The sequence below is a fragment of the Acomys russatus genome, chromosome 5 (genome assembly GCF_903995435.1).
Source record: "Acomys russatus chromosome 5, mAcoRus1.1, whole genome shotgun sequence".
NCBI classification, from domain to species: domain Eukaryota; kingdom Metazoa; phylum Chordata; class Mammalia; order Rodentia; family Muridae; genus Acomys; species Acomys russatus.
Genome location: NC_067141.1, coordinates 55731370 through 55755537, shown reverse-complemented (window position 1 = coordinate 55755537; position 24168 = coordinate 55731370). Strand labels below are relative to the sequence as shown.

The following is a 24168-nucleotide window of genomic DNA, read 5'->3' as shown; positions in this document are numbered from 1 at the left end:
ACGCACCGCACACACACACATCTGGCCCTACCTGGAACACACCACACACACACATCTGGCCCTACCTGGGACGGCCTAAGGCTTTGGGGATCTCAGCAATGCCCTCATTCCATTCTACTCCAATATTCTGACACATCCTTGTGGTTCCACCATGTCCATCTTCCTCGCCGTGGTTCATTCATTTGCTTGTTTTTCACTCCCTCACTCTTCTCCAACTTTACCGGTGAGGCCAGGAGGTAGATTCCAGGGCTGGTTTCGCTCACTTGCATAACTTCGCTTACATGTTTCTCACCTGACTGACCAGTGGGGCAGATGCCTTTAGTTCCCACAGCAAGAACGAGTGCTCTTTCTTTACCCACATATCATCCCACTGTAGTTTTGTGCAGATATTTTAGTAAGGTACTCTTCAGATAAAGTTAAGTCAACCTCTAAAACTACAAAGCATCACAATGTCACTTAATCTGTCTCAATTCCTGCCTTTCCCACTTGGCTGCTTTGCTCAATTTCATACACATTCCAAATTATTGTGAAACTGTATTCTTCCTATGTTATTACATGTGAAAAACCCTGGCAGAAGACACAGACGCAGAATATGATCACATCAAAGCACCCATGCAAGTCTACCAATGCTGCTTTATAGTACTGTTCAAGTTATCAGAAAAAACAAGAGAGTGCTCTGCAAATAGGGTTATTTCCCTAAGGGTTCAATATAAAGATCTACAGGACACAGAAATCCAAAAACCCAAGAGTAATGACCCTCATGCTATGGCTATAGAATCCTGAGGTTGGGCACCACGCTGAGGCCCTGACCTCACACTGCCTGACTGTCCAGGGCTCTCGGTGGATGATGGCTTCCACATTTGTGTTAGCATTGTGTTCTTATCAGAACTCTACCACTTCAGTTCTCAGGAAAGGCTCAGGGTGGGCACTGCCCAAGAACTGCTTATAGCAGAGTGACCTGTACAGTTTGTTATTTACCTTGCTAGGCTTTCAACTACTCTTTCAACAGGCTATTGCCAAGGTTGCTGGCTACTCTCCACAAAGGGACAGTAAGACCATACTGCTGAAGACAACACTCGCAGATGTCACTGAGTATAGAGAAGCCTATCCTAGGGGCAAACCAAATCCTATAGCTCTGCTGAAAGAACAGAGCAATAAAATGACTTTAAATGCCATTGTTATACAATAGATCAGTGCTTCTATCGGCCATTATCAGAGAAGCTGCCTCTTGCAGCAGATGAGAACTAAGAGACCCACAAGTGGACCATGTGCAGAGGGGAGACTTCGTAGCACTCAGTCACAGATGGGATGCCTTGCGCAATCCCTCCACTAGGGCTCGGGGACCTATGCAAAAAGACTGCTAGAGCCAGAGATGACAGAGGACTCCAAGCAAACTGTCCCCAGACACAACAGGACCGATGCACATATGAAACAGAGACTGTGGCAGCATGCACAGGGCTTACACAGGTTCAAGACAGATGGAGTCTTAGCACTGAGAGGGAAAGTGGACACAAGCCCCCCACCCCTACCAAGAAGCTATCTGCAACAGGCATCCACTGGCAAAGGAAAAGTTAAGTCTCCTCCAACGGAGCCTCACTGGGTATACTATCTACACTCCAGAGTAGGCCCCATGCCCAGAAGTAAATGGCCAACACAAAACGAACTAAGCGGCATTTTTGTAGACTTTTTGTCTCATATTGATTTGTTTGGAAATTTTTGTCCTACTGGTCTTTTGCTTGTATAGTATGGTTTCTGATTTTGTGTTTTTGTGGGTTATGTGTTCATGCACAGATGAGTTTCTTGGGTTTTTTGTTGTTTATTTTTTTAAAGAGAGAAAAAAAGGGCATGGGGTTGTGTGCAGAGGCAGGTGAGAGGAAGGAGAAAAGGGGAAAGTGCAACCAGACTATGTTTATACAAATTTTCAATAAAAATGCAAAAAGAAAAATCCCAGCCACTCCTTCAGTGGAAAATAATACTTTATAAAGCATATTAACAATATATTCTTCAATGATAAAATAAATGGTAAAAATAGCAAAATAAAATTTCATGGTTTATCAAGAAAAAAGAAAATAAAAATGATTTTGCTTCTAACTAGTAATGTACACTTCTAGAATCTTTTGGTTTTCTTCAAAAAAAAAAAAGATAATAATTTGTGATTTTATTTAAAAATTTCTTTCAGGATATAAAATTTATAATAGACAGAAACTGGGAGATTTGTGCTTTTATCTTATCTCTCATAGTCAGCCATTTCTGCTGGAAAGATCCAAATGCACAAATGCTAGAATTAGTGAAACAAAACAGACTGGGGACTATACATAGGTATGACAGGAAACAAAAGAACAGGTTCAGCTGCCTGCTCCAGTGTGCACTCCTTAACTCTTTCCCCAAAACATCCACATCCCAGTCACCTCCACTACCTCCACCCCAGATCTTACTGTCTTTGAAGCCTGTGTGTGTGTGTGTGTGTGTGTGTGTGTGAGTGTGTGAGTGTGTGTGCATGCACATGTAGCAGACCTATGGGCAGGACAGTCTTCTAACTGATCCAGTGTTCCTAGAACCTGCCAAGCGTATTCTGGGCTCAAAGTCTCAGGACTTACTTGCTATTTCCTCTGTCTAGAAGGTTCTTCCCATATTCCTATGGAGTGCAATCCCTTAACATTTCTGTTAAAATGGCATAGATAGAGGCTGACATGGCATCCTAGCAAACAACTCCTTCCTATCTACAATCTGTTCCTCCTCATGCCAGTCATCACAGACTAATATTGAACATATTTATTATAAGTTCTCCGTCCTAGAAGGTAAACTGTTGAGCAGAGGTTTTTTTGTTTTTAAATTTTTGAGAACTCTTGTATCCTCTGTAGTTAGCACTGCACCTGACACATAGTAGGTAATCAATAAATGTTTTCAATGACAGTTAGTAAACCCTCTTGTAATCCTGTGTTTAGCATTGTACTTAACACATAGTAGGTAATTAACAGGTGTATCCAATGACCGTTAATAAGCTCTCTTGCATCCTCTGTGTTTAGCACTGTAGTTGACACTTAGTAGGTAATCAATAAGTATATCCAATGACAATTAATTATTAATTGTTCAAGTTAAATACAAAGCAAGGACAAATTAACCATAGAAGATATTTCATAGTTAACTGCTAATTGAACAGTTAACATCCCAGGGGAGTATCCATCAACACCATGCCACAGTATATGTGACCAGACCTGACCACAAGACCCAGAAGGTTTCAGTATGTTCAAACAGCTTTCAATAAAATTCTGTGTTTAAAATTGTGATTAAATTATTGTACTGGTTCCTTCTTTGTATCAACTTGACACAAGCTAGAGTCATCAGAGAGGAAGGAACCTCAGTTGAAGAAACGCCTTGGTGAGATCCAGCTGTAAAGCATTTTCTTAATTAATGGTCAACAGGGGAGAGCCCGGCCCATGGTGAGTGGTGCCATCCTTGGGCTGGTAGTCCTGGGTTGTACAAGAAAACAGGCTGAGCAAGGCAGGGGAAACAAGCTAGTAGGCCGCACCCCCCATGGTCTCTGCATCAGCTCCTGTCCCCAGGTCCAGCCCTGTTTGAGTTCTGTCCCGACTGCCTCCAGGGAAAGACTGTGCGCTGCAAGTGTAAGCCAAACACACCCTTTCCTCCAAACTTGGGTTTTGGTCATGATGTTTTGTTGAGCAATAGAAACCCTGACATAGACAACTGTATATACCGTAAGATTTGTCAAATTACTTCCAAGTGACTTTATTCAGCTCATTTGTCTGAAGATATGGGTATGCAGTCTATCTGTTCAGTGGGGAAATGAGCTCAAGCGAGGCTTTGAAAAAAGACCTGTTGTTATATGAGAAACGGAACAGGCGCGGGAGCTGAATTCAAGTCCACCACTTTCTTTTCACACATGAGGACAATCCGAATACTCTTTGCCCTACACCCACTCCAAACTGCTTCAAGATTACTAAAAAGTTAAAATGACTTCAGAACACACAGCATCTAGTTTAGAACATATGATAGACCTTAAACGGGGGCTACTGGGATCAGTTTCACTGAAGAAAAGTATAGTAACAGAACACAGAAAGTATACAAATGGTTGTCTCTTTCCTTGATAATATGTCACTTTTTGAAAATTCATAACCAATTAAAGTCTTTTAAGACCATTTTACAATCTGGTTTTAGAGTCAACATGTACTAGGATTCAAATGATGAATTATTTTCAAGTTAATTTTCAGAATTTGTCACTGGGATGTTAACAGCATAAAATTTTCCTGAGACTGCTTTTTAAAATGTAAAATCCAGACAAAAACAAAGCACAGCAGGTTTAAAGAAAAAACACAAAGATAAATTTTGGTGAGCAGGCGAAATACATACATGTATGGAGGCATTCTGTCACTGTGGTTGGCTTGATCAGATATCCTTTACAGATATAGCAGGTGATGTACGGGTTGAAATCTTTCACCAAGTGTTTCCTTTGGGTAGCCATTCGTGGTCAGCTGGCTTTAGCAGGTCAGGCAAAGAGGGGCACTAGGGAGAAGCAGCTGGTCCCAGAAGCTGGCGCAGCGTTCTTGGCAGGGGTCCCGCGTCATGAGCATGCACACCCAGTCTGAGCACAGATCACTGATCATCACTCCTTTTGGTGGTCCTTTTTCATATCTGTTTCCAAAATCACAGAGAGAAGGCATCAAGTTTCTTATACTGTATTTAATATCATTAACAGTACATTTGTACGGTCTACGCTTGGTGGCAGAACCTTTACTACACAATTGACCTGTAAATCTATTATAATTTAATCGAGAGTAACGTTCACCCAGTTCTGAAGCCTCAATTATCACCTCCACTCATGGCACCCAAACCACTGAATCAAATTAATATCATTTCTCACCAGTTTTTACTATCTGCTTGACTTTCTCTAAAGAGTTTCTATCAATACAAGGTACAAAGACTCAAAACTGAAGTCATTAGCCCTCCTATCAAAGTGACCTCTGTCTCCATTTTATGTTCTCCATCTAGTGAATAGTCAAATCAAGCTGATGTCCATTTCCTCTCCTCAAATAGATGCCCTCTAGTCATGGCCTCTTATATTCTGCTATCAGGTTTTTTCTATCCATCACATTTAGTAGTCTCAAAAAGAAAGGAAGTTTCTTAGCATGTCCCAGGAGACACAAACTTATTCCTAGGCTGACTTTAACTTTTCCTTCAACACTTCAGGTAGTAAACCGAAGGAATCACTTCTCTCTCACAATGGACTCTGCAGGCTCCTGTCTTCCACCCAACTTGACAGCTGCATCTTGCTTGACTCCCTCTCCCATGCTGTACTTAGTGTGTTCTGTATTTTGTTAATGTTTATTTCTCCCTGATTAGATTTTTCTTTCATGCTGTCATTCATTCATTCTTGTTTTCTGAGGCTGGGTTTTCATAAAGCTCAGGCTGGCCTTGAACTTCTGCTATAGATGGGATGACCTTGAAGCTCTGATCCTCCTGCTTCCTCCTTCAGAGTGCTGGGATTACAGGTGTGTCCCACCACACTGTGACAGGGATCAAACTCAGGGACAGTGCACGACCTCTACCATCTTTATCTCCTCTGCTAGGCAGAAAGTTTCAATAGAAACCAGTCACAGTTAGTAGATACACAACCTAGGAAATGTACTGTGCCTGTTTATTTTGTTGCTTAGCTGTAAAATAAAAATAAGAGCTCTAGCTACCTAAATAAGTGAGGCTTAAATGTTTTAAAGTAAGATAATGCACAGTGAAAACCGAAGAAATGCCACTAATTTCTCTTGCAACTTTACGAATAGCTAGTTAGGTTATTTTAAAAGTTTTGCAAATTCCTTACTAGAAAGATGCCTTTGGAAAACAACGTCAATGAAGATGCTGATTTCACTATATTCTTTTACGCTTAAGCTCATTTTTCAGACAGGAACTTTTCTCCTATCTTGGCTGTTAGCTCATAGGCGAGTGTAAAACGACTGGAAAAGTCTAGAAGGCATCATTCCATCAGCACACACCCACTGCGAACGTTCAGGGCTTAGGCTCCCAGCGTCTATCCCTTCGGGGAAATGGGTGTTAAGGATATGACAGAAAGTGTAATTAAATTAATTGCAATCTAGGGGTTCTGGCCTTAGCCCTTGGTGACCTTCAGCAAAGCATTAATACCCTCGCCTGGATCTCCGCTCTTCCTTACTCCCGGGACTTAGGCGCTTGCGGCAGCCCTGATCCCAAACCCAAAGCCCTGTCACCCAAAGGAAGCCAGTGCTTGCGGTGTCGCGCCGGCCGCCCCTGGCAACTTTTCCGCGTTGGGCGGCCGGAGTCCCGGAGGTTCGAGCCCTCCGCCGCCCGGCAGGTGCTCGGCCCGGGACCCGGGGGCCACTCGCGCGGGGACCCCGGGACAGGACGAGTCTCCGCGGGCCGGCCGGGCCGCCCCCAAGCGCAGACCCGAAGCCCCACGCGCCCGCCCCGCCCCCGAGCGACTCGGGCTCCAGCGCCCGGCGCGGCAGGTGTCTGGGGCGCCGCGACCGCCGGCGCAAACTTGGCGCGCGGCCGGGCCGCCCCCGCGCGGTACCTACCTAGTGCCCGCCGCCGCTTCTCAGCCCGCCGGCACGCCCGCCTCCGAGCCCGGGAAAGCGAAAGAGAAACAGCTCCCGCCGCGGCCTGTCTGGTCCCCCGCGCCCTGTCCGCCCTCCCCCAGCAGGCGGGAGCGCGCGGGCTCCGCGGGGCCACTCGGCTCTGGCGCGATAGGGCGCGGCGGGCCTCGGGGCCAGGCCGGTGCCGCCTCCAAGGGCAGCTCCACCCACCTCCAACCGCCAGAGCCGCCCGCCGGCCGGCCACGCCCCTCCCGTGGGCCCCGCCCCTACCCGTCGGCCACGCCCTCAACCACGCCGGCCTGCCGGTGCTCCTCCTAGGCGCCTGGGACACCCTGCACTCCCTGCCCCCACCCCTGTCGCTCCTGGGTGACACGTAGCTGGGGCCAAATTTTATCTCTGTTCGTCTTATCCTCGCCACCCATCTCCCAGTTGTTTTCATTATAACAATGACCAGTATGTTTTTCCTGGCGGGCTCAAAAGCGATGGTCAGCGCTGAGACTGAGTCACTCCACACTAAATTTTCTCCTTGGGGCGGGGGAGATGCCTCAGCGGATAAAGGAACTTGCCCCCAAGCCTGAGGACTTGATCAATTCCCCAGTAATCAACGGAAGGAGAGAGCAGACAGAAAGACTCCTGCAAGTTGTCCTCTGACCTCTGGAAGGGCAAGGTGGCCCAAGCGCACCCACCAGCATCTATACAAATAAATATAATTTAAAATATCAAAGAATTGTCTCCTAGTGGGGCATTGTTCCCATACTGGACCCACAGGGTTGTAGTGGAGATCTCTTGCTATGAATCTTATTTAGAAATCACTATTGAACTTGCTGCAATTAAGCAATTAAGATCACTGACATACAAGTGAACTGGAAATTTGTGTAGGGAGTGAGAGCCATAAGAGGTAAAAATGTATTAGTTTGCAAGACTCAAAAAAAACAAGCCCCCCCCAACACCCCACCTCTACCTCGTGCTCTTTCTAGTGGACTTTGAGATTTCCAAGACACCATTCATTGAAGGGAAAAAGATTTCTTGAAAGACGTCCTGTACTCTTCTTCATTTGATCCTTTCCTACTGCTTTCCCCAAACTCAAATTCCTACAAATACAACTGTGCTAAGCATAAGCTAGACCTGGTCCTTTCGAGACAGGGTTTTCTGTATAGCCTTGACTGTCCTGGACTCATATCTTAGAACAGGCTGGCCTGGAATTCACAACTATCCGCCTGACTCTGCCTCCCCAAGTGCTGGGATTAAAGGCCACCACTGCCCAGTTTTTTTTTAAAGACTATAATCCTGGACTCCTAGGGTCGTAGGCAAACCAAGGTAGCCTTCACTTACTGGTCAAATATAAAAGGAACATTCTCCAAAGGGCAAGCTGCAAAGCAACCTTTAATCTCACACACCAGGGGCGGGGGGGGGGGGGGGGGGGGGGGGAGGTTGCAATTCCATCATCTCTTTTGTAAAAGCCAGAGCAAAGGTGGCTAAAGAATTCTCTGAGAATGCAGAGCATTTGCTTTATCTCCTAGAGGCAGGCAGCACCTCTGGCTAGGAACAAAGCCACAGTCCAGGCACACAGGTATCCAGAGGTACAGAAAGCTTTAAAAACTATCCATGTTTCTATAACTACACAGGTAAATTGACGCAAGTAAAGCAAACTCCTTTGAGAGACGCCACAGGAAGACGCCATCTTCTGATAGAGCTTTAAGTGATTATAACCTTATGGACCCCTTTCGCAAAACTATGGCTCCAGGAAGGGGGCGACTTCTAGAAGACACAGCAATTACAGTAAACAAAAGAAGACAAGTCATCGTCAAGTGACTTTAGGCTTCATCATGTCGCTCATACCGGAGGGATCCAAACATGAAAAGCCAACCTATTTCTGAGGTATTTAAATATGCAATGGGAAGATTCGACTAAAATAAATGGGCAGACGGTGGTGTATATTGCTGTGGCACATACAAATCGGCCTAATATAGTTCTAGTTTGTGTCTGAATTTATTTTAAAACATATTTTTTTTCCAAGGGTAACAAACAGCTTGTGAACTCCAAAATGAATGCAACTGGTGATCAACGAATGAGCTAGCCACCCAGCATTTTCAGAAATGATCCTGGTCATGGATCCCAAAAGGCCACACTGCTAACAAAGGCGGGACCTGGTGCCCATACTTGGGCTGCAGCCAGTCCCTGAATGTGAATTTAGAGGTGGGGATGCTGGAATGTGGTGGTGGGGCTGAGAAACGGAACAGGGCCCCACCCTCTGTGAGTCCCTGCACACGTTTGTACTCAAACACTGTCAACTTTCAATTGCTGTGAAATGAAGCCACGGCCATAGAAACTCTTGTAAAGGAAAAAAAATGTTTAACCAGGACTTGCTTATAGCCTCAGAGACCAGTTCACACTCATCATGGGAGGGAGCACGGCGTCAGGCAACTGTGGTGCTGAGAGATACATCTTGTTCCCTATTAGGCCAAGAGAGACCGGTCTCCCCACATGCTTTTGAGACCTCAAAGCCTGCCCCAGTGAGAGCTTCGCCCAGGAAGGCCACAGCTCCTGATCTGCCCAGTCCTTCTCAAATAGTGTCACTCCCTAATGCTCAAGCATTCAAATATATGGCTCTATGGGGGCCATTCTCATTCAAACCATCAGTTCGTAATTTCTTCTTTCTCTTCTTCAGCAGCCACCTGGATTCTCTGTCTGTGTCTGTGTCTGTCTCTCTGTGTCTGTCTCTGTCTCTCTGTATCTGTCTCTGTCTCTCTGTATCTGTCTCTCTGTGTCTGTCTCTGTCTCTCTGTATCTGTCTCTGTATCTGTCTCTCTGTGTCTGTCTCTGTCTGTCTCTGTCTGTCTCTGTCTCTCTCTGTCTGTCTCTGTCTCTCTCTGTCTGTCTCTGTCTGTCTCTCTGACCCAAAAAGTAAAAAAAGAAAAACAACTGGATTGCTTGCCTAACAGGTCCAAGGCTGTAGGTCCAATTTCCAGTTGCTGTAAAAATAAAATGACAATAAAGCCCACCAAACAGTAATTTAAAACTTAAAACATTAGTCTGATTAAAAATAAACAAGAACTGGACACATGCCTGTGGTGCACACCTGTGGTACATGCCTGTAATACCATCACTCAGGGAGGCTGAGGCATGTGGATCTCCAGGAGTTCAAGGCCAGCCTGGTCTACAAAGGTCCAGGACAGCCAAGGCTACACAGAGAAAGCCTGTCTTGAAAAACAAAGAAGCAAAAACCCCAACAAAAATAATAGCAAGATCAGCCGGGTGTGGTGGCGCACGCCTTTAATCCCAGCACTCGGGAGGCAGAGGCAGGCGGATCACTGTGAGTTCGAGGCCAGCCTGGTCTACAAAGTGAGTCCAGGATGGCCAAGGCTACACAGAGAAACCCTGTCTCGAAAAACCAAAAAAAAAAAAAAAAAAAAAAAAAAAAAAGCAAGATCAATGCCAGGAAAGGACAGTGTTTTCTGGTGAGTGTGCATTCTAAGTGTATGGCAGTGCGGCATGAATTCCTGACTTCATTTTACAGACACACAAGACCACCAACCCCGCAAACAAAGAGCAAATCCAAAATCACAGCTGATTTGCATCAAGCCAAAGCCAAAACAAAAGGGACCAGTTCAGTTTTATTTATACCTTTTAGAAATCCTTAAGTACAAGATGTTATGGGATATGTAGTAAACACGGTAACTAAAAAAAGATATGGAGAGGGGGAAGGAGAGGCGGGAGAGCTAATAACAGCAGCCATTTCCACCGCTTGTAATTAAGTAGTAAGTTAATATCATCTGATTTTAATGGTGTAACTTAGTTGAAAAATAGGAAGATATAGTCCCCTGAGAATTAAATGATGGCCTTTTTATTATTTTAAGTTAGTTTATTTACTTCAGTATAGTCTTTTAACAGAGTATCTTTAACGTATGAACTGCCTTCTGTAATCTAAATGTCTTCCTATAGAGATGGTGGGAAATATTACAATTTAATGTAAGTATCCTACTGGGCCCAAGTACCTTTGTGTTATGATCATAAGTATCACAGCTCAAAGTCGAGGACTACTGAAATATTGGTGGTGGAGGAGTGCAGGGAGGGCAGAGAGCTTAATGGGGGGGCACAGTCAGCCATTGTTTCTCACTGTGCCAGTTTCCACAACCCAGTAACTGGCAAGGACTCTGCGACCTGTTTCTCAAACCCCTACCCCTGCTAGCTCAGGTCACTACCATCTCTTCCCTTTGTATTCAGACTATGAATCAGTCTCCTTTTGGAGCCCTGTCACCCTATCCTCCTCCTCCTCAGAGACACAGAACTCCTAACTACGATGTGCCACATCTTGCCCCGTTGCCTTAAAAAGGCCCCAAATCCCTGTCACAGGCCCCCCTGACTTCCATGACCCAAGCCTTAATGGACCTCCTTGACTTCTGGCTAGCTAAACAGTCTTCTTATAATTTGGCACCCTAACCTAATCCAATCCCTGTCCCTGTTAAGTCGGAACAATCCTTATGGATTTTTTAGGTAACCGCTGATTTCAAACAGCATCTCCTGGATACCTCAAAGCTTCAAGGGGCCTTCTCTACAGGCACAGACCACACATATGACATGACAACTCAGTTTTTTGCATGCATGTGTTTTCACCTGTGTAGGTGCATGTGTACAAGTATGTGCATGTGTACAAGTATGTGCATGCGTGTGGAGCCCAAAGCTGATGTCACTTTCCACCATATCCATTGTAGCATGTCTCTGATGGCACCTAAGAGCTTGCTGATACAGGATCTGTCTTTGTCCCCTGAGTAGTGGAATTACAGGTGGGCTGACACAACTATCCAGACTTTATGTGAAGGCAGGATTTAAACTCTGATCCTCACACTGTCTGGCAAGCACTTTACCCACTGAGCCATCTCCTCAGCCCCAAGCACCACATTCTTACTCTTTGAAGTCATCCATCCCCCTGACTTGAATTGTCCATTTTATCTAATAGTCTGAACTAGAATGTGAGCCCTGTGTGTTTGTCCTTGGCTGTGCATCCCCAGTGCAGCAAACACTCAAAGAAATGCTTATTTAAAACAAACAGACAAAAAACAAACCAAAACAACAACAACAACAAAACCAGGAACAGTTACATTTGAGGACGGATCCTCTATTTTATGTTTTTACTTTGACTTCTTCTAGGGTGAATCTTCAGAGTATGTAAGATAAAGGTATAATCCCTAAGACTGTTAATTAAAATCACACCAGGGAGTAGAGACTTAGCCACAAGAAAGAGTTATATGGAAATATATCAAAATTTGTTAACAGTATTAAGCGGATGAGCTGGGCGTGATGGCGCACGCCTTTAATCCCAGCACTCGGGAAGCAGAGGCAGAGGCAGGCGGATCGCTGTGAGTTCGAGGCCAGCCTGGTCTACAAAGTGAGTCCAGGATGGCCAAGGCTACACAGAGAAACCCTGTCTCGGGGGGGGGGGGGACAGAATTAAGCGGAACGCAACCAAATAGTATGGAACTCTAGGTGAAAGCACTAGGCCGTGGTCAAGAGGTCAGGCCCGTGTGCCCACTCTGCCTTCTAGAAAGGCAGTAAGGCACAGTCCCAAGGCTATGGATCTGAGAACAAATGGAAAAGAAAAGCCAGAAAGGAGGAGAGACCCAGTACATCAGAAGCCAGCATGGAAATATCAGAGACAGGAACAAGACTAAGACTCTGAAAGAGCAAACCTGTCTTCTTTGTGCGTGTGCGTGTGTACTTTATCTTTTGAGACTTTCACTGAACCAGCTGGCCACACTAGCTAGCCAGTGAGCTTTGGGGGTCTACCTGTCTCTGTTCTCACTGCCCTAACAAAACCCAGCTTTTACATGGGTGGTGGTGACCCCGAACTCAGGTCCTTGTGCTTTTATGGCAGCTATTCTACCCACTGAGCCATCTTCCTAACTCAATATTTTAAAGGACTTTCAATGTATTATGCTATAATGGAAAGTCAGCACATTTTTTCCTTTTTTGGGAAGTGGGGTGGTAGTGGACAACAATCCTATTTTTCTTTACTACGGTGTTAATGGCTGATGGAGCAAGTTCCGGTAATTCTTGAAGACAAAAGAATAGAACTGAGGGGCTGGCTCAGAGATAGCTTGGAGGCTAAGAGCTCTTCCACAGGACCTTTGCTCCACTCCCAGCTTGAATTCCAACTAGTGGCTCACAACTGTCTGTAACTTTAGTCCTAGAAGATCCTCTGCCCTCTTCTAGCCTTCACAGGCCCTGCATGCATGCGGTGTACAGGTATACATGCGGGCAACACATGCACAAAGCACAGAACTGAAATAGTTTCAAACTGTTAAGGAAAACTGAATTTCTCCAACCATCAGGATTAGGACATTTCAAATCGTTTTTATGAAACTGTAGGAGGTTTGACTGAAGTCCTGGGGTAGTACATACACAGGAGACTTACGGTAGAAACTACTATCCTAAGTGAGGGGACTGAAACCCCAGCAACATCAATTCCAGGAAAAGTTTTTACTTTTATCGATAGCTGTGGATTAGAGTGTAAAGAGCAGATCGAGTGCCAAGAGATCAGTTTTGTTTTAATTTATTCCTTATTGAGAAGCTTCTATTGATTTAGAGTGCACATCAGCCTGTGTGAGCACCTGTGCTGTGCTGAGTCTTCTCTCACCTCTACAGTAAGGGACCTCCACAACGGGGAGGCGAGAGGACATTTTAGAAGTCAGCTCTCTCATTTCGCCACAGGTTCTGGGACAGAACTCAGGATCAGGCCAGCACCTTTTTTTTCCCTGATAAACCATCTTATTGGCTCAAGAACCTGTATTTTAGTAGGATAAGTCAATTCCTTCGGCTTGATTTTTTTCCCTGAGAATGGCAATTATGTCTTCTTTTGATGAAGGGGAACATTTGAGGTCAAACCCTGAGTTTTACTATGCTAGGCACGTATACTGCCACTGAGCTGCACCACTGGCCAAATTCGGAGGCCCTGTCATCATTTTAACCATTATGTACATGGAAGATTTTCCGTATATATTCTGTTATTATAACAAATACAATTGAGAGGATCGATGGAAGAATGCAATGGTCCGAAAGTTCGCCTTCCTCGGATCTCTGGAGCACATTCAAGCTTAAAACTAAGACAGGGAACCTTAAATATTTCACTAGAAAACTCGTGTCTATAAAAGTTTTAATAACTAGGTCAACATTAAGAATTGACTTACTTCCCTCTACCTAGGGAATAACAGAAGTCTAGTGTTTTGTTTTGTTTTTTCCCCCTCCCTCCCAGTAAGATACAGACTCTCCGCATGGGACCCTGGCAGGGTTAATGAGCCACTTGAGCTATCTGCTCTCACATCTGGCAGGATTAGCAGACTCCTAAATCCAAAGGAAGAAGGGCCCAGGGAGGAGTCCAGAGTCAGCAGTGGACTGTCAGGTAATGCGGTGCTGATGGGCAGGCAGGCAGACAGCGAGAGAAAGAGGTGAACAGCAGACAGAGGAGAAAGCAAAGGCCTAGAGGGGAAGCTCTTCTCCCTCCATTCACACGTCCATCTTGGACCTGGGAGCTCAGATGGGTGGGAAGAAGAAGGGGGAAAAAATCACTCTTACGAGAGAGGTAAAATTGGTTTATCTGTTGCTTTCAAGAGAACTTAATGACTGACTAGAATACATTTTTTTGTTTTTGTTTTTGTATTTTTCTGTCTAGGTTTATAAAAAGCCAGAGGTGGGGTCTAATTTAAAGCAGGGAGACACGAGCTAAATAAAAACACTGGATAAAAACTGGTAACTCTCAGGAGTTCAGAGTCTTGCGACCCTTTGGAGCCATGATAACTTTCCCCTCATAGTTCACAGGAGGCTAAAGAGTTGAGAAGAATTATCTTAGCCAACCAGAGAAAGTCTCTCCTGGTATGGCTCACAGTATCTTAAGTAAGGAACACATGGAAATATAAGCTGGCCACGTGGATATATGGTGACTGAAGCTGAAGCTCATAAGGGCGGGGCCTCAGCCACCACTGCCGAGCCTTACGGCAGAGGCTAAAACGTAACAGATTCGTACGAAACGTTTCCCCCATGGATCGTGAACAAACAAACAAGGAATGAAACAGCATCCACCTTTGCAGCAGTCAAGACTGCTTAAGTTCAAGTCATGGTACAGTTGCTCCTGGGGTTTACATTTCAGCACCTCTGCCTCCGTTTTCTCATCACTTAACTGGTCCTGATGCAGGCACACATCATAGAGAAGTTATGTGGGATGGTGCCATAGCTGCACTGACTATATATTCAACAGACAAACACGCTCTGAGTTAACTTAAACTTCCCACATCTGTACTGTCCTCTGCTCTGGAGAGACAAGAGTTATAGAACATTTATCTCTAATTAAAGTCCTCGTGCACAAATAAGTAGAACAAACTTCGTCATATACTTCGCTTGCTTTTACACACCAGGAGGAAAAGCTAGCTGACCCAACTCATCTTCAATATGCCTGCCATCCACCCTCCGGGAATTTAAAGCTAAGATCGCTACTCATTAGTAAAATGAACAAAATGAGCGGTGGCTTAAATTAAGAAGTGGATATGTATTAGATGTATGTGTAGTTTTACACATATTCAAAACTCTATCTCCTGGACTGGGAAATGTCTCAAAGAGAGAGGACTGGCTGAGTCACGATATATTTAGAAAACTTTACTGCAACAATTATTTCTTCCCTGGAAAACGTGTACGCAAACAGAAAGAAAAATGGTCAGCAAGGAGCATGGAAAAGGGGAGACATGAGTGGGCATGAGGGCAGTGTGTTCTCCCACTTCCCAGGAGCAGTCCATCATGCCAAGGCTGTCACAGTTCATCTCCAGCGCTGATTCGCGTGCTGACAAGAGATGCCCCCTGAGCACGCCTTTATCTTCCTTCCCGTCTGCAGACATGAAGCACTAAATACACAGTATCCTTCTTCCCGTGTTTTATGTCATGTCTGTGTGAAAATTCAAAGTTAGGGGCCTGGAGAGATGGCTCAGCGGTAAAGAGCACCGTCTGCTCTTCCAGAGGTTCTGAGTTCAATTCCCGGAAACCACATGATGGCTCACAACCATCTATACTGGGATCTGATGCCCTCTTCTGGTTGGGCAGATGTACATGCAGATAGGGCACTCATACAAAAATAAATAACCTTAAAAAGAAAATTCAAACTTAGAGGAATACTTAGAGGAACATTCGACATCCTTAGCTATCAAGGAAATGCAAATGATATTCATCTTACTCCTGTGAATGGCCGAGATCAATAAAACAAATGACAGTTCATGCTGGCAAGGATGTAGTGCAAGGGAACACTCCTCCACTGCTGGGCGGAGTGCAAACTTGGTCAGCTACTATGGGAATAAGTATGGAGGTTCCTCAGAAAGAGGAGGATCGATCTACGTCAAGATCCAGCTATACCACTCTTGGGTATATACCCAAAGGTCTCTTTATCCTACCACATGGACACTCGCTCAACCATATCCAGAAATTGGAAACAATCCATATGTCTCTCAATAGAATAGATAATGAAAACATGGTACATTTACACAACGGGAGTATTACTCACTCAAAATGACTTCATGAAATTTGCACATAAATGAATGGAACTAGAAAAAAAAAATCATCCTGAAGGAGAATAGATGAATCCAGACCCAGAAAGACAAATATGGTATGTATTCACTAATATGTGGATATTGGCTGCTAAATCAATGATAACCAAGCTACAATCCATTGAACCACAGAGGATGTGAATACAGGAAGGGACTAGGGGAAAAAGATAGAAATCATTAGGAAAGGGAAATAGAATAGTTATTGATGGATTGGAGGGCTAGGAAGAGTGGGAAGGGGAGGGAACACTGCCTACTGCCTTATTTCTCCTGGCTTGTTTGCTTTGCTTGTTTACCCACGCCAGCACCACCTGCCTGTGGATGGCACCGCCCACAGACCCACAGAGGACAGGATGCTTCCATAGGAATCACTAACTAATCAAGAAACTGCCTCACAGGTCGGGTGTGGTGGCACATGCCTTTGATGCCAGCACTCAGGGAGGCAGAGGCAGGTAGATCTCTGTGAGTTTGAGTCCAGCCTGGTCTACAAAGTGAGTCCAGGACAGCCAAGGCTACACAGAGAAACTCTGTCTTGAAAAACGAGAGAGAGAGAGTGAGAGAGAGAGAGAGAGAGAGAGAGAGAGAGAGAGAGAGAGAGAGAGAGAGAGGGAGAGAGGACACAAATGTTAAAAGCATTCTGCCCTATTTGTTAAGGATCTGGACATCACACTTCTCATTTGAAAATACTCAGGAGCCCTAGTGATGTTTAAAGGGTGCAGTCTCCCATTTTGTCTGGGATTCTGGGGTGCTGGCCTTTAAGAGCAGTAAGCTACCTACTCACGTTGCCGCGCTTTTTGTAGTAGCTGCAGCCTCTCCGTGGCTAGCTCCAGCTGCCAGCTGCTGGCTGAAGAGACCCTGGAGGGAAAGGTGGGGAAAGCCTGCCTACCAGCTCTTCACCTTTGAAAAACAGCAGCTGCAACTAGCTACGGCACACCTGAAAATAAGGACACTGCAGCTGTGGAACCAGATCTGCCGTGATCAGCTGGAACCGAGGAGGAGGTGCGTTCTCATCTCTGAGCTTCTTAGCAAGGAGGCTTGGGATGGGGATAGGCTCAGCACGCCACAGCTAGCTTTGCGGGGTGACCCTAACATGCAGCTTCAAGGCACTTTGCACACAGTCACCAAGATGAAGGTCCAGGTGAGTTCTAAGAGGCTTTGATATCAAATCGGTTTCAAAACTGCCGTTTTAATTTACTAAATTGAGAAGGCTGCTCCCCAGATCAAAGATTGGTAAACCTACAGACTATCTGCATGCATAGCTTTGGAAAGCAGAGTGTTCCTAGGGACTGTTGGTCCTGATTTGCATGCATTCCCAGTGACTTGTCACTTCCTGGAATGCTACACAGATGTTGTGTTATCACAAGCTGCCAGGGAAGGTCACTGGGACTTGGAAACTGTAAGTCGGTAGAGTCATTTCCCTTAGTGTCCCCTTAATTCTTTGATGCTTTTTACAGAGGAAGTCTAAAGTTTTAAGTTCAGCATTCGTTTCTACTAGAAGGAAAAACTTTCTGTAATTAGAAATGGAAGTTAAGAAGCCTAGACATGCGGCCTGTAAATACTGACATTCACAGACACAAAGCCTTTATGCTGATTAAGGCAGTTTACATTAGAAGCATCCAACCACTGACTAGTCATTAATAAGCCAAGGGAGTAGAACCTGGGATCCACATATTGGCATTTGTATAAACATTTCATGGTTTTCATCATGGTTTATTAACTTGATTTGCCTTTTATTTATATAAAGTTATTACCTTTATATAACTTGATAAAGTTTCATAACTCGAATCTGCCACATCAAGTGTTAAATTTTATATGTTACGCATTACACAGACTTGTTCTAAATGTCAGCTGTGGGGACTGCATGCTCTCCAAAAGAACTTTCAAAGGACGTTGAGTCTGATGAACTTTCTTTAGAAATGTGTTCTTTAAAGATACAATGAGTTCACCAACCCGCCTCTTAACACAAGACTAGCACCTTCTAAAAAGAGGAGCTGAAAGGGGAGAATGCTGAGTGACAACACAGCAGCACTATAGCCCCACCCAGGGGTGTGTCCACTAACAGAAGGGGCTGCACCCAACCACCTCTGAGTTAGAAAAAGCTTAAGAAAACTGATTAGAGTTAGAATCAAGGCTAGGAGAGAGACTTGCCCAGCCACATACAAAAGCACAGAGAGCCCTGTAGGATGGGTTAGCACTGCTGCTGATGGTGTGTGACTTACAGACACCCACAGTAAAATTAGGGGAATACAAGGGATGAAACAACTGGCAGAAGGCTAAGGGGCTGTCATGCGGCCTACATGTGAAGAAGAGGAGAACATGGAAGGGGCAGGGCTTAGCTGTGAGTTCGAGGCCAGCCTGATCTCCACAGCGAGTCCAGGACAGCCAAGGCTACACAAAGAAACCCTGTCTTGAAAAACAAAAAAGAAATGAAATCACAGTGAATTGTTGTTCATATTAGTGACCACAAACCAGAGTGATGTGCTGCAAAATCATGTTACAGGGTGGTTAATTCTAGGTATATTTTTGGATTACTTCATATCAAGCTAATACTTCCATCTGACATGGAACTAATTAGCACTACACATAGCCAGATAGTTACTGCAATTGATTCATACGTATTTACACATATTTATTCACACGTGCATAGTTATAATTTAAAGACAACACCTTAAAACTAGATGTACTTTCTCAAGCATTACAGAGGCATTTTTTCCCCCTATTTGTGCGTTTTGAGACGAGATTTTACTATGTTACCCAAGCTGAGAGCAAGCTCGCTACACAACCTAGGCTGGCCTCACAGTGGCAACCCTCCTACCTTAGGCTCCCAGGCACCAGATATTATAGTTACCCACTATAAACGACAACATTTTTTCTTTTCTTTTCTTTTTCTTTTTCTTTCTTTTTTTTTTTTTTTTTTTCAGACAGGGTCTGTGTTAGCCTTGGTTGTCCTGGACTTTATTACATCCAGAAAGGCTTTCTCTTAAAATTGATGAAGAAATAATAACATTCCAACATAAGCACGAACTAAGGCTGTGAATGATCACCAAACCATCTCTGAAGAAGATATTTAAAGGAATGCTACAGCCAAAGAAGAAAATATGCCGGGCAGCGGGGGCATACGCCTTTAATTCCAGAACTTGGGAGGCAGAGGCAGGCGGATTGCTGTGAGTTTAAGGCCAGCCTGGTCCACAAAGTGAGTCCAGGACAGCCAAGGCTACACAGAGAAATCCTGTATTGAAAAAAAGTCAAAACACAAACAAACAAACAAACAAAAAGAATTTTCAAGCCAGGTGTGGTGGTGCACGCCTTTAATCCCAGCACTCAGAGGCAGAGGCAGGTGGATCAATGTGAGTTTAAGGCCAACCTGTCTACAAAGCGAGTCCAGGACACCCAAAGCTACACAGAGAAACTATGTCTTGAAAAAAAAATTAAAAACAAAACAAAGAAATAATAAATCTTCTAACAGAAAGAGATGAACAGATTCCTACAAGGAATCTATCATGCCCAACTCAGAAGGCAGAAGATCCCTGACACTAACGTGGGAGAAGGAAATAACAATAACCAGCCAACAAAAACCCTAACAAAATCACAAGCACTACTAAACACCTTCTGATAGTAACTTAATCACTAATACCCTCGTATCACTAATAAAGAGGAGCAGATGGGCTGATCGATTAAAAAACTAGAGCCAGGCATGGTGGTGCATGCCTTTAATTCCAGCGCCTGGGAGGCAGAGGCAGGAGGATGTCTCTGAGTTACAGTCCCTTGGTCTGTATAATGAGTTCCACCACAGCCATAGCTGCACAATAGAAAGACTGTCTCAAAACAGACTGTCTCAAAATAGAAAGACAAAAACAAACAAACAGGTGGTGGTGGTGCACGCCTTTAAGTAGAGACAGGGAGGATCTCTAGGAGTTTGAGACCAGCCTGGTCTACAGAGCTAGTTCTAGGACAACCAGGGATACATAAAGAGACTCTGTCTAGAAGCTGGGCGTGGTGAGGCACACCTGTAATCCCAGCCCTCCGGGAAGCAGAGGCAGGAGGATCTCTGTGAATTCCAGTCCAGCCTGTTCTACAAAGCAAGTCCAGGACAACCAAGGCTACACAGAGAAACCCAGTCTCAAAAAACAAAACAAAACAAAAGCGAACAAACAAACCAAACAACAAGCAAACAAAATCTAGATGCAACTATTGTCTCTAAGAAACAGCTCTTAACTAATGAAGACCCCATAGAGTCTAAGGAGGAAGCCACTCGATCAGCTAAGTTGCTATGGCTATTCTGATACCTAATAAAATAGACTTCAAACAAAAATTAGGCAGAAGATATAAACACATTTAGTACATATTAATGAATGAAAAACCATCAAGAAGACATAACAATTTTATCTGCACCAAACTTTGAAGCTCCCAATTTTCCAAAGCACCATGAACACACATAAAAGGTGAAATAGGTCCTGATACTATAACAGTGTCAATAACTTACTCCCATCTTTAGAAAGGTCATCAAAACTGAAAAACCAACAAAGAAACATCAGAGTCAAACCATACCACAGATCAAATGTAATTTTTAGGTATCTACACACTGTTCCACTCACCAGATGGAGAAGGCTTCCTTCTCAGCAGTCTACAGAGCCTTCTCCGAAATAAAACCATACTCTAGACCACAAACCAAAATAAAATGAAAATTATGATTCTCATTAAAGTCATAATGATCTCAATGGAAGTACTATAGTGATGTGCCCCAAGGTTGTAGAAATGTAACAAGACACTCCGCAAGGCTGCAGGCAGCACGAAGTGACACAGATCAGGATGCGAACTGAGAACACTACACAGAATTAAGTCTTTGGAAAAAGCAAAAAACAAAAAACAAGAAACAAGAATGACAAACCTTTAACTAAACTAACCAAAATAAAGAAAACCAAACTCATTACATTAAAGATGAGAAAGAGGGCACTATTGCACATTCCAATGAAACCCAGATGGTCTCGAGGAACTATTTTGACAATATCTACTCCAAAAACCCTGGACATTTTAGAAATTTCCTAGAAATAGATAAATTCCTAGCTATATATCGAATCACCGAAATTAAATAAAAAAAGTTAGAACCACTAAAGGAGCGCCATGCACAAACGTTCCTCACAGTCAGACACAATGGAGTGGAAGGCGTACTGCCAACCAAAGACATTCATGAAGCCAACATTACCCTGATTCCAAAACTGGATGGGGACACAACAACAGAAACAAAAACTACTCACCAGTGTTTCTGATGGACATTTATAAAAGCAAAAACAAACAAACAAAAAACTCAATACAATTCTCACAAACCAAACTCAAGAATACTTTAAGATAATCAGGAACCAGAAGTGGTGGTGCACGCCTGTAATCCCAGCACTCAGGAGGCAGAGGCAGGTAGATCTCTGTGAGTTCAAGGCCAGCCTGGTCTACAAAGCAAATCCAGGACAGCCAAGGCTACACAGAGAAACTCTTATCTCAAACAAAACAAAACAAAACCAAAAAAAAAAAAAAAAAAAATCAAATATCATAATTTAGGTGGGTTTATATGTCAGGAATGGAAATACTGCTCAATAGATGCAATTAATAAATGTAACACAGCACATGAATAGATTTAGGGACAGAAATCAGAATCAGAGGGAAAAGAGCCTCAGCGAAAGTTCAGTTTCATAACAAAGGCTCTGAGAAAACTAGGGTTGGAAGGAACATTTCCCAACAAGATAAAGATCGTTATGTGTAAGTCAAGGTTCTCCAGAGAAACAAAACTTACAGAATGAAATATATATCTCATTAGGATAACTTACAGTGTCCAGCTAGTCTAACAATGGCTGCCTATGAACAAAAAGTCCAGGAATCCAGTAGTTGTTCAGTCCACAAGGCTGGACATTTCAGCTGTCTTCAGTGTACGCTGGAATCCCCAAGAGGCAGGCTCTAACACTGCCAGGAAAGGAACGGACTTGCTAGAGAGGCAAGAGCAAGCAGGCAAAAGAGCAAAACTTTGCTTCAGAAATGTTTTTATATAGGCTTCCAGCAGAAGGTGTGGCCCAGATTAGAGGTGTGTCTTCCCACCTCAGGAGATCTGGATTAGAAGTGGATCTTCCTACTTAAATTAAGCAAAAATCCCTGGTGGGTGCCCTTCCATTTTTGCATTTATTAATTCCAGATGGTCCAGGTGACAAAAGAACAGCCATCTTGCTGTATGTGGCAAACCAACAATATACTAAATGAAAAACTAGTACCATTTCCTCTGAAATCTAGAATGAGGCAAGAGCTTCTCCCCACTTTTATCCAATCCACTGCTTGAAATTTTAGCTAGAGCAATAAGAGAACAATAAAAGGAATTCAAAATAAGACAGATAACATGATCCTATACTTAAAAGACTTTACCAGCAAACCAGGCGTGGTGGCACACGCCTTTAATCCTAGCAGTGGGGAGGCAGAGGCAGGCAGATCTCTGAGTTGAAGGCCAGCTTGGTCTACAAAGGGAGTCCAGGACAGCTAAGGCTATACAGAGCAACCCTGTCTTAAAAAAAAAAAAAAAAAAAAAAAAAAAAAAAAAAAGACTCTACCAGCAAACTCTTAGAACTGGTAAACATGTTCAACATATTAGTAGAACAGAAAATCAACAAACAAAAGTCAGTAGCTTTATTATATGCTATGGATATGATGGATCTGATGAGAAAGAAATCAGGGGTGTAGGGGGGATCCCTACTCATAATAGGGTGTGTGGGGGGGAGTTGTAACTTGGACAAAGGGAGTAGACAGAAGCCATACCGAAGTGTGGCGTTTTAGAAGCCAAATGAAAATTACAAAAAGAGGGGACTGCATATAGTCACGCTCGCTGTACGGCTGGGTGGCGATGCTCCTAGAAGCGGTGGGTTGGTGAGGGAAGCCCAGGCCCCAACCAGCAGGAGCTCTTGTCAGCCCTCTGGGAAGAAGAAGCCTCAACTAAGGATCTGCCTTCATCAGCCGGGCCCTTAGTCAAGTCTGTGGTGCATTTTCTCCATTAATGATTGGTGTGGACGGGCCCAGTTCACAGGGGTATACCATCCTTGGGAAGGTGGTCCTGAGCTAGGACAGCAAGCTTAGCAAGCCATGGAGAAACACCCCCTCATGAGTGTTCACTATGCCCTCTGCTTTAGTTTCTGCCTAGAGGTTCCTTGAATTCCTGTCCTGAACTCCCTTAACAAGGGACTGTGAGCAGAAAGTGTGCACCAAATAAACCCTTCCCCTCCAAAAGCTGCTTTTGGTCATGGTGCTTTTTATCACAGCAACAGGAAGCAAACTAAGACAGCTTGAGAGAGGCTAAGATCATACTGCAGAAGACACGAAACACCTTGGGTGTGAGACATAGAGAAAAGCAGGAGAGGCGTGAGCTACCAACTTCCTCCCCGCCAGCGAGCATTAAAACTCCCAGGTTGAGTGGGCTACTGCACAAGAGAAAGCGTTGTTGATCTTTCCGGGTGGTGAACTCTTCATCAGAAGGCCAACCTGCTGGGCAAGATCTACCTACTAGTGTAATAGCTAGCAGCTTGGTAGCTATGGGGATAACCAATTCTGCCATCTGACTGGGTTTGGGGTTGCTTCACAAGGTGGGGAATCCATGCCAGGTACCAGTAAGCTGCGTGAACAACCCGGATCTGGGGAGGTCAATGGGACAGGTATATAACTTGCTGATGTTAAAACTAAACTCCCATTCAAATACCTATGTTTTTATCCCTAGACAGAAGCTGATCCCAGCCTTTATCAGACAAGTCTCTCCATACAATGGAGAGGTGAAGGCAGACTCATTGCAGCCCAAGATGCTGAGAACAAGTGGTGGTCGTGGGCTCTGCCAGAAACAAGGCATTCACACCACCCCCTTTAAGACTCAGGCAGATTGTGGAAGAGGGGCTGGGACCTATAGGAAATGTTGGAAGATGAGGTAAAGGGCTGTAAAATACCGCCCTCTTTAGGCTTTAGACAACCATGAGGTCATTAACTCCTAACAACTAAGATTAGCC

At 44.3% G+C, this 24168-nt stretch overlaps 1 protein-coding gene across 5 annotated transcripts in view; it reads right to left on the bottom strand.

The window, feature by feature from the left end:
- The window catches only part of Pcgf5 (polycomb group ring finger 5), a 108328-nt gene that overhangs the window by 40180 nt on the left and 43980 nt on the right, over positions 1–24168 (bottom strand). For 3 of the 5 annotated variants that reach the window (XM_051146375.1, XM_051146371.1, XM_051146373.1), the window contains exons 1-2: positions 6561–6728; positions 4369–4650 (exon numbers count right to left, since the gene is read on the bottom strand). In XM_051146375.1, coding sequence (XP_051002332.1) covers positions 4369–4480 — 112 coding nt within the window. In that variant the 5' untranslated portion in view covers positions 4481–4650; positions 6561–6728. Of the gene's footprint in view, positions 1–4368; positions 4651–6560; positions 6729–24168 lie in introns of those variants that run through there. The other 2 variants (XM_051146374.1, XM_051146372.1) reach the window with 2 other exon arrangements.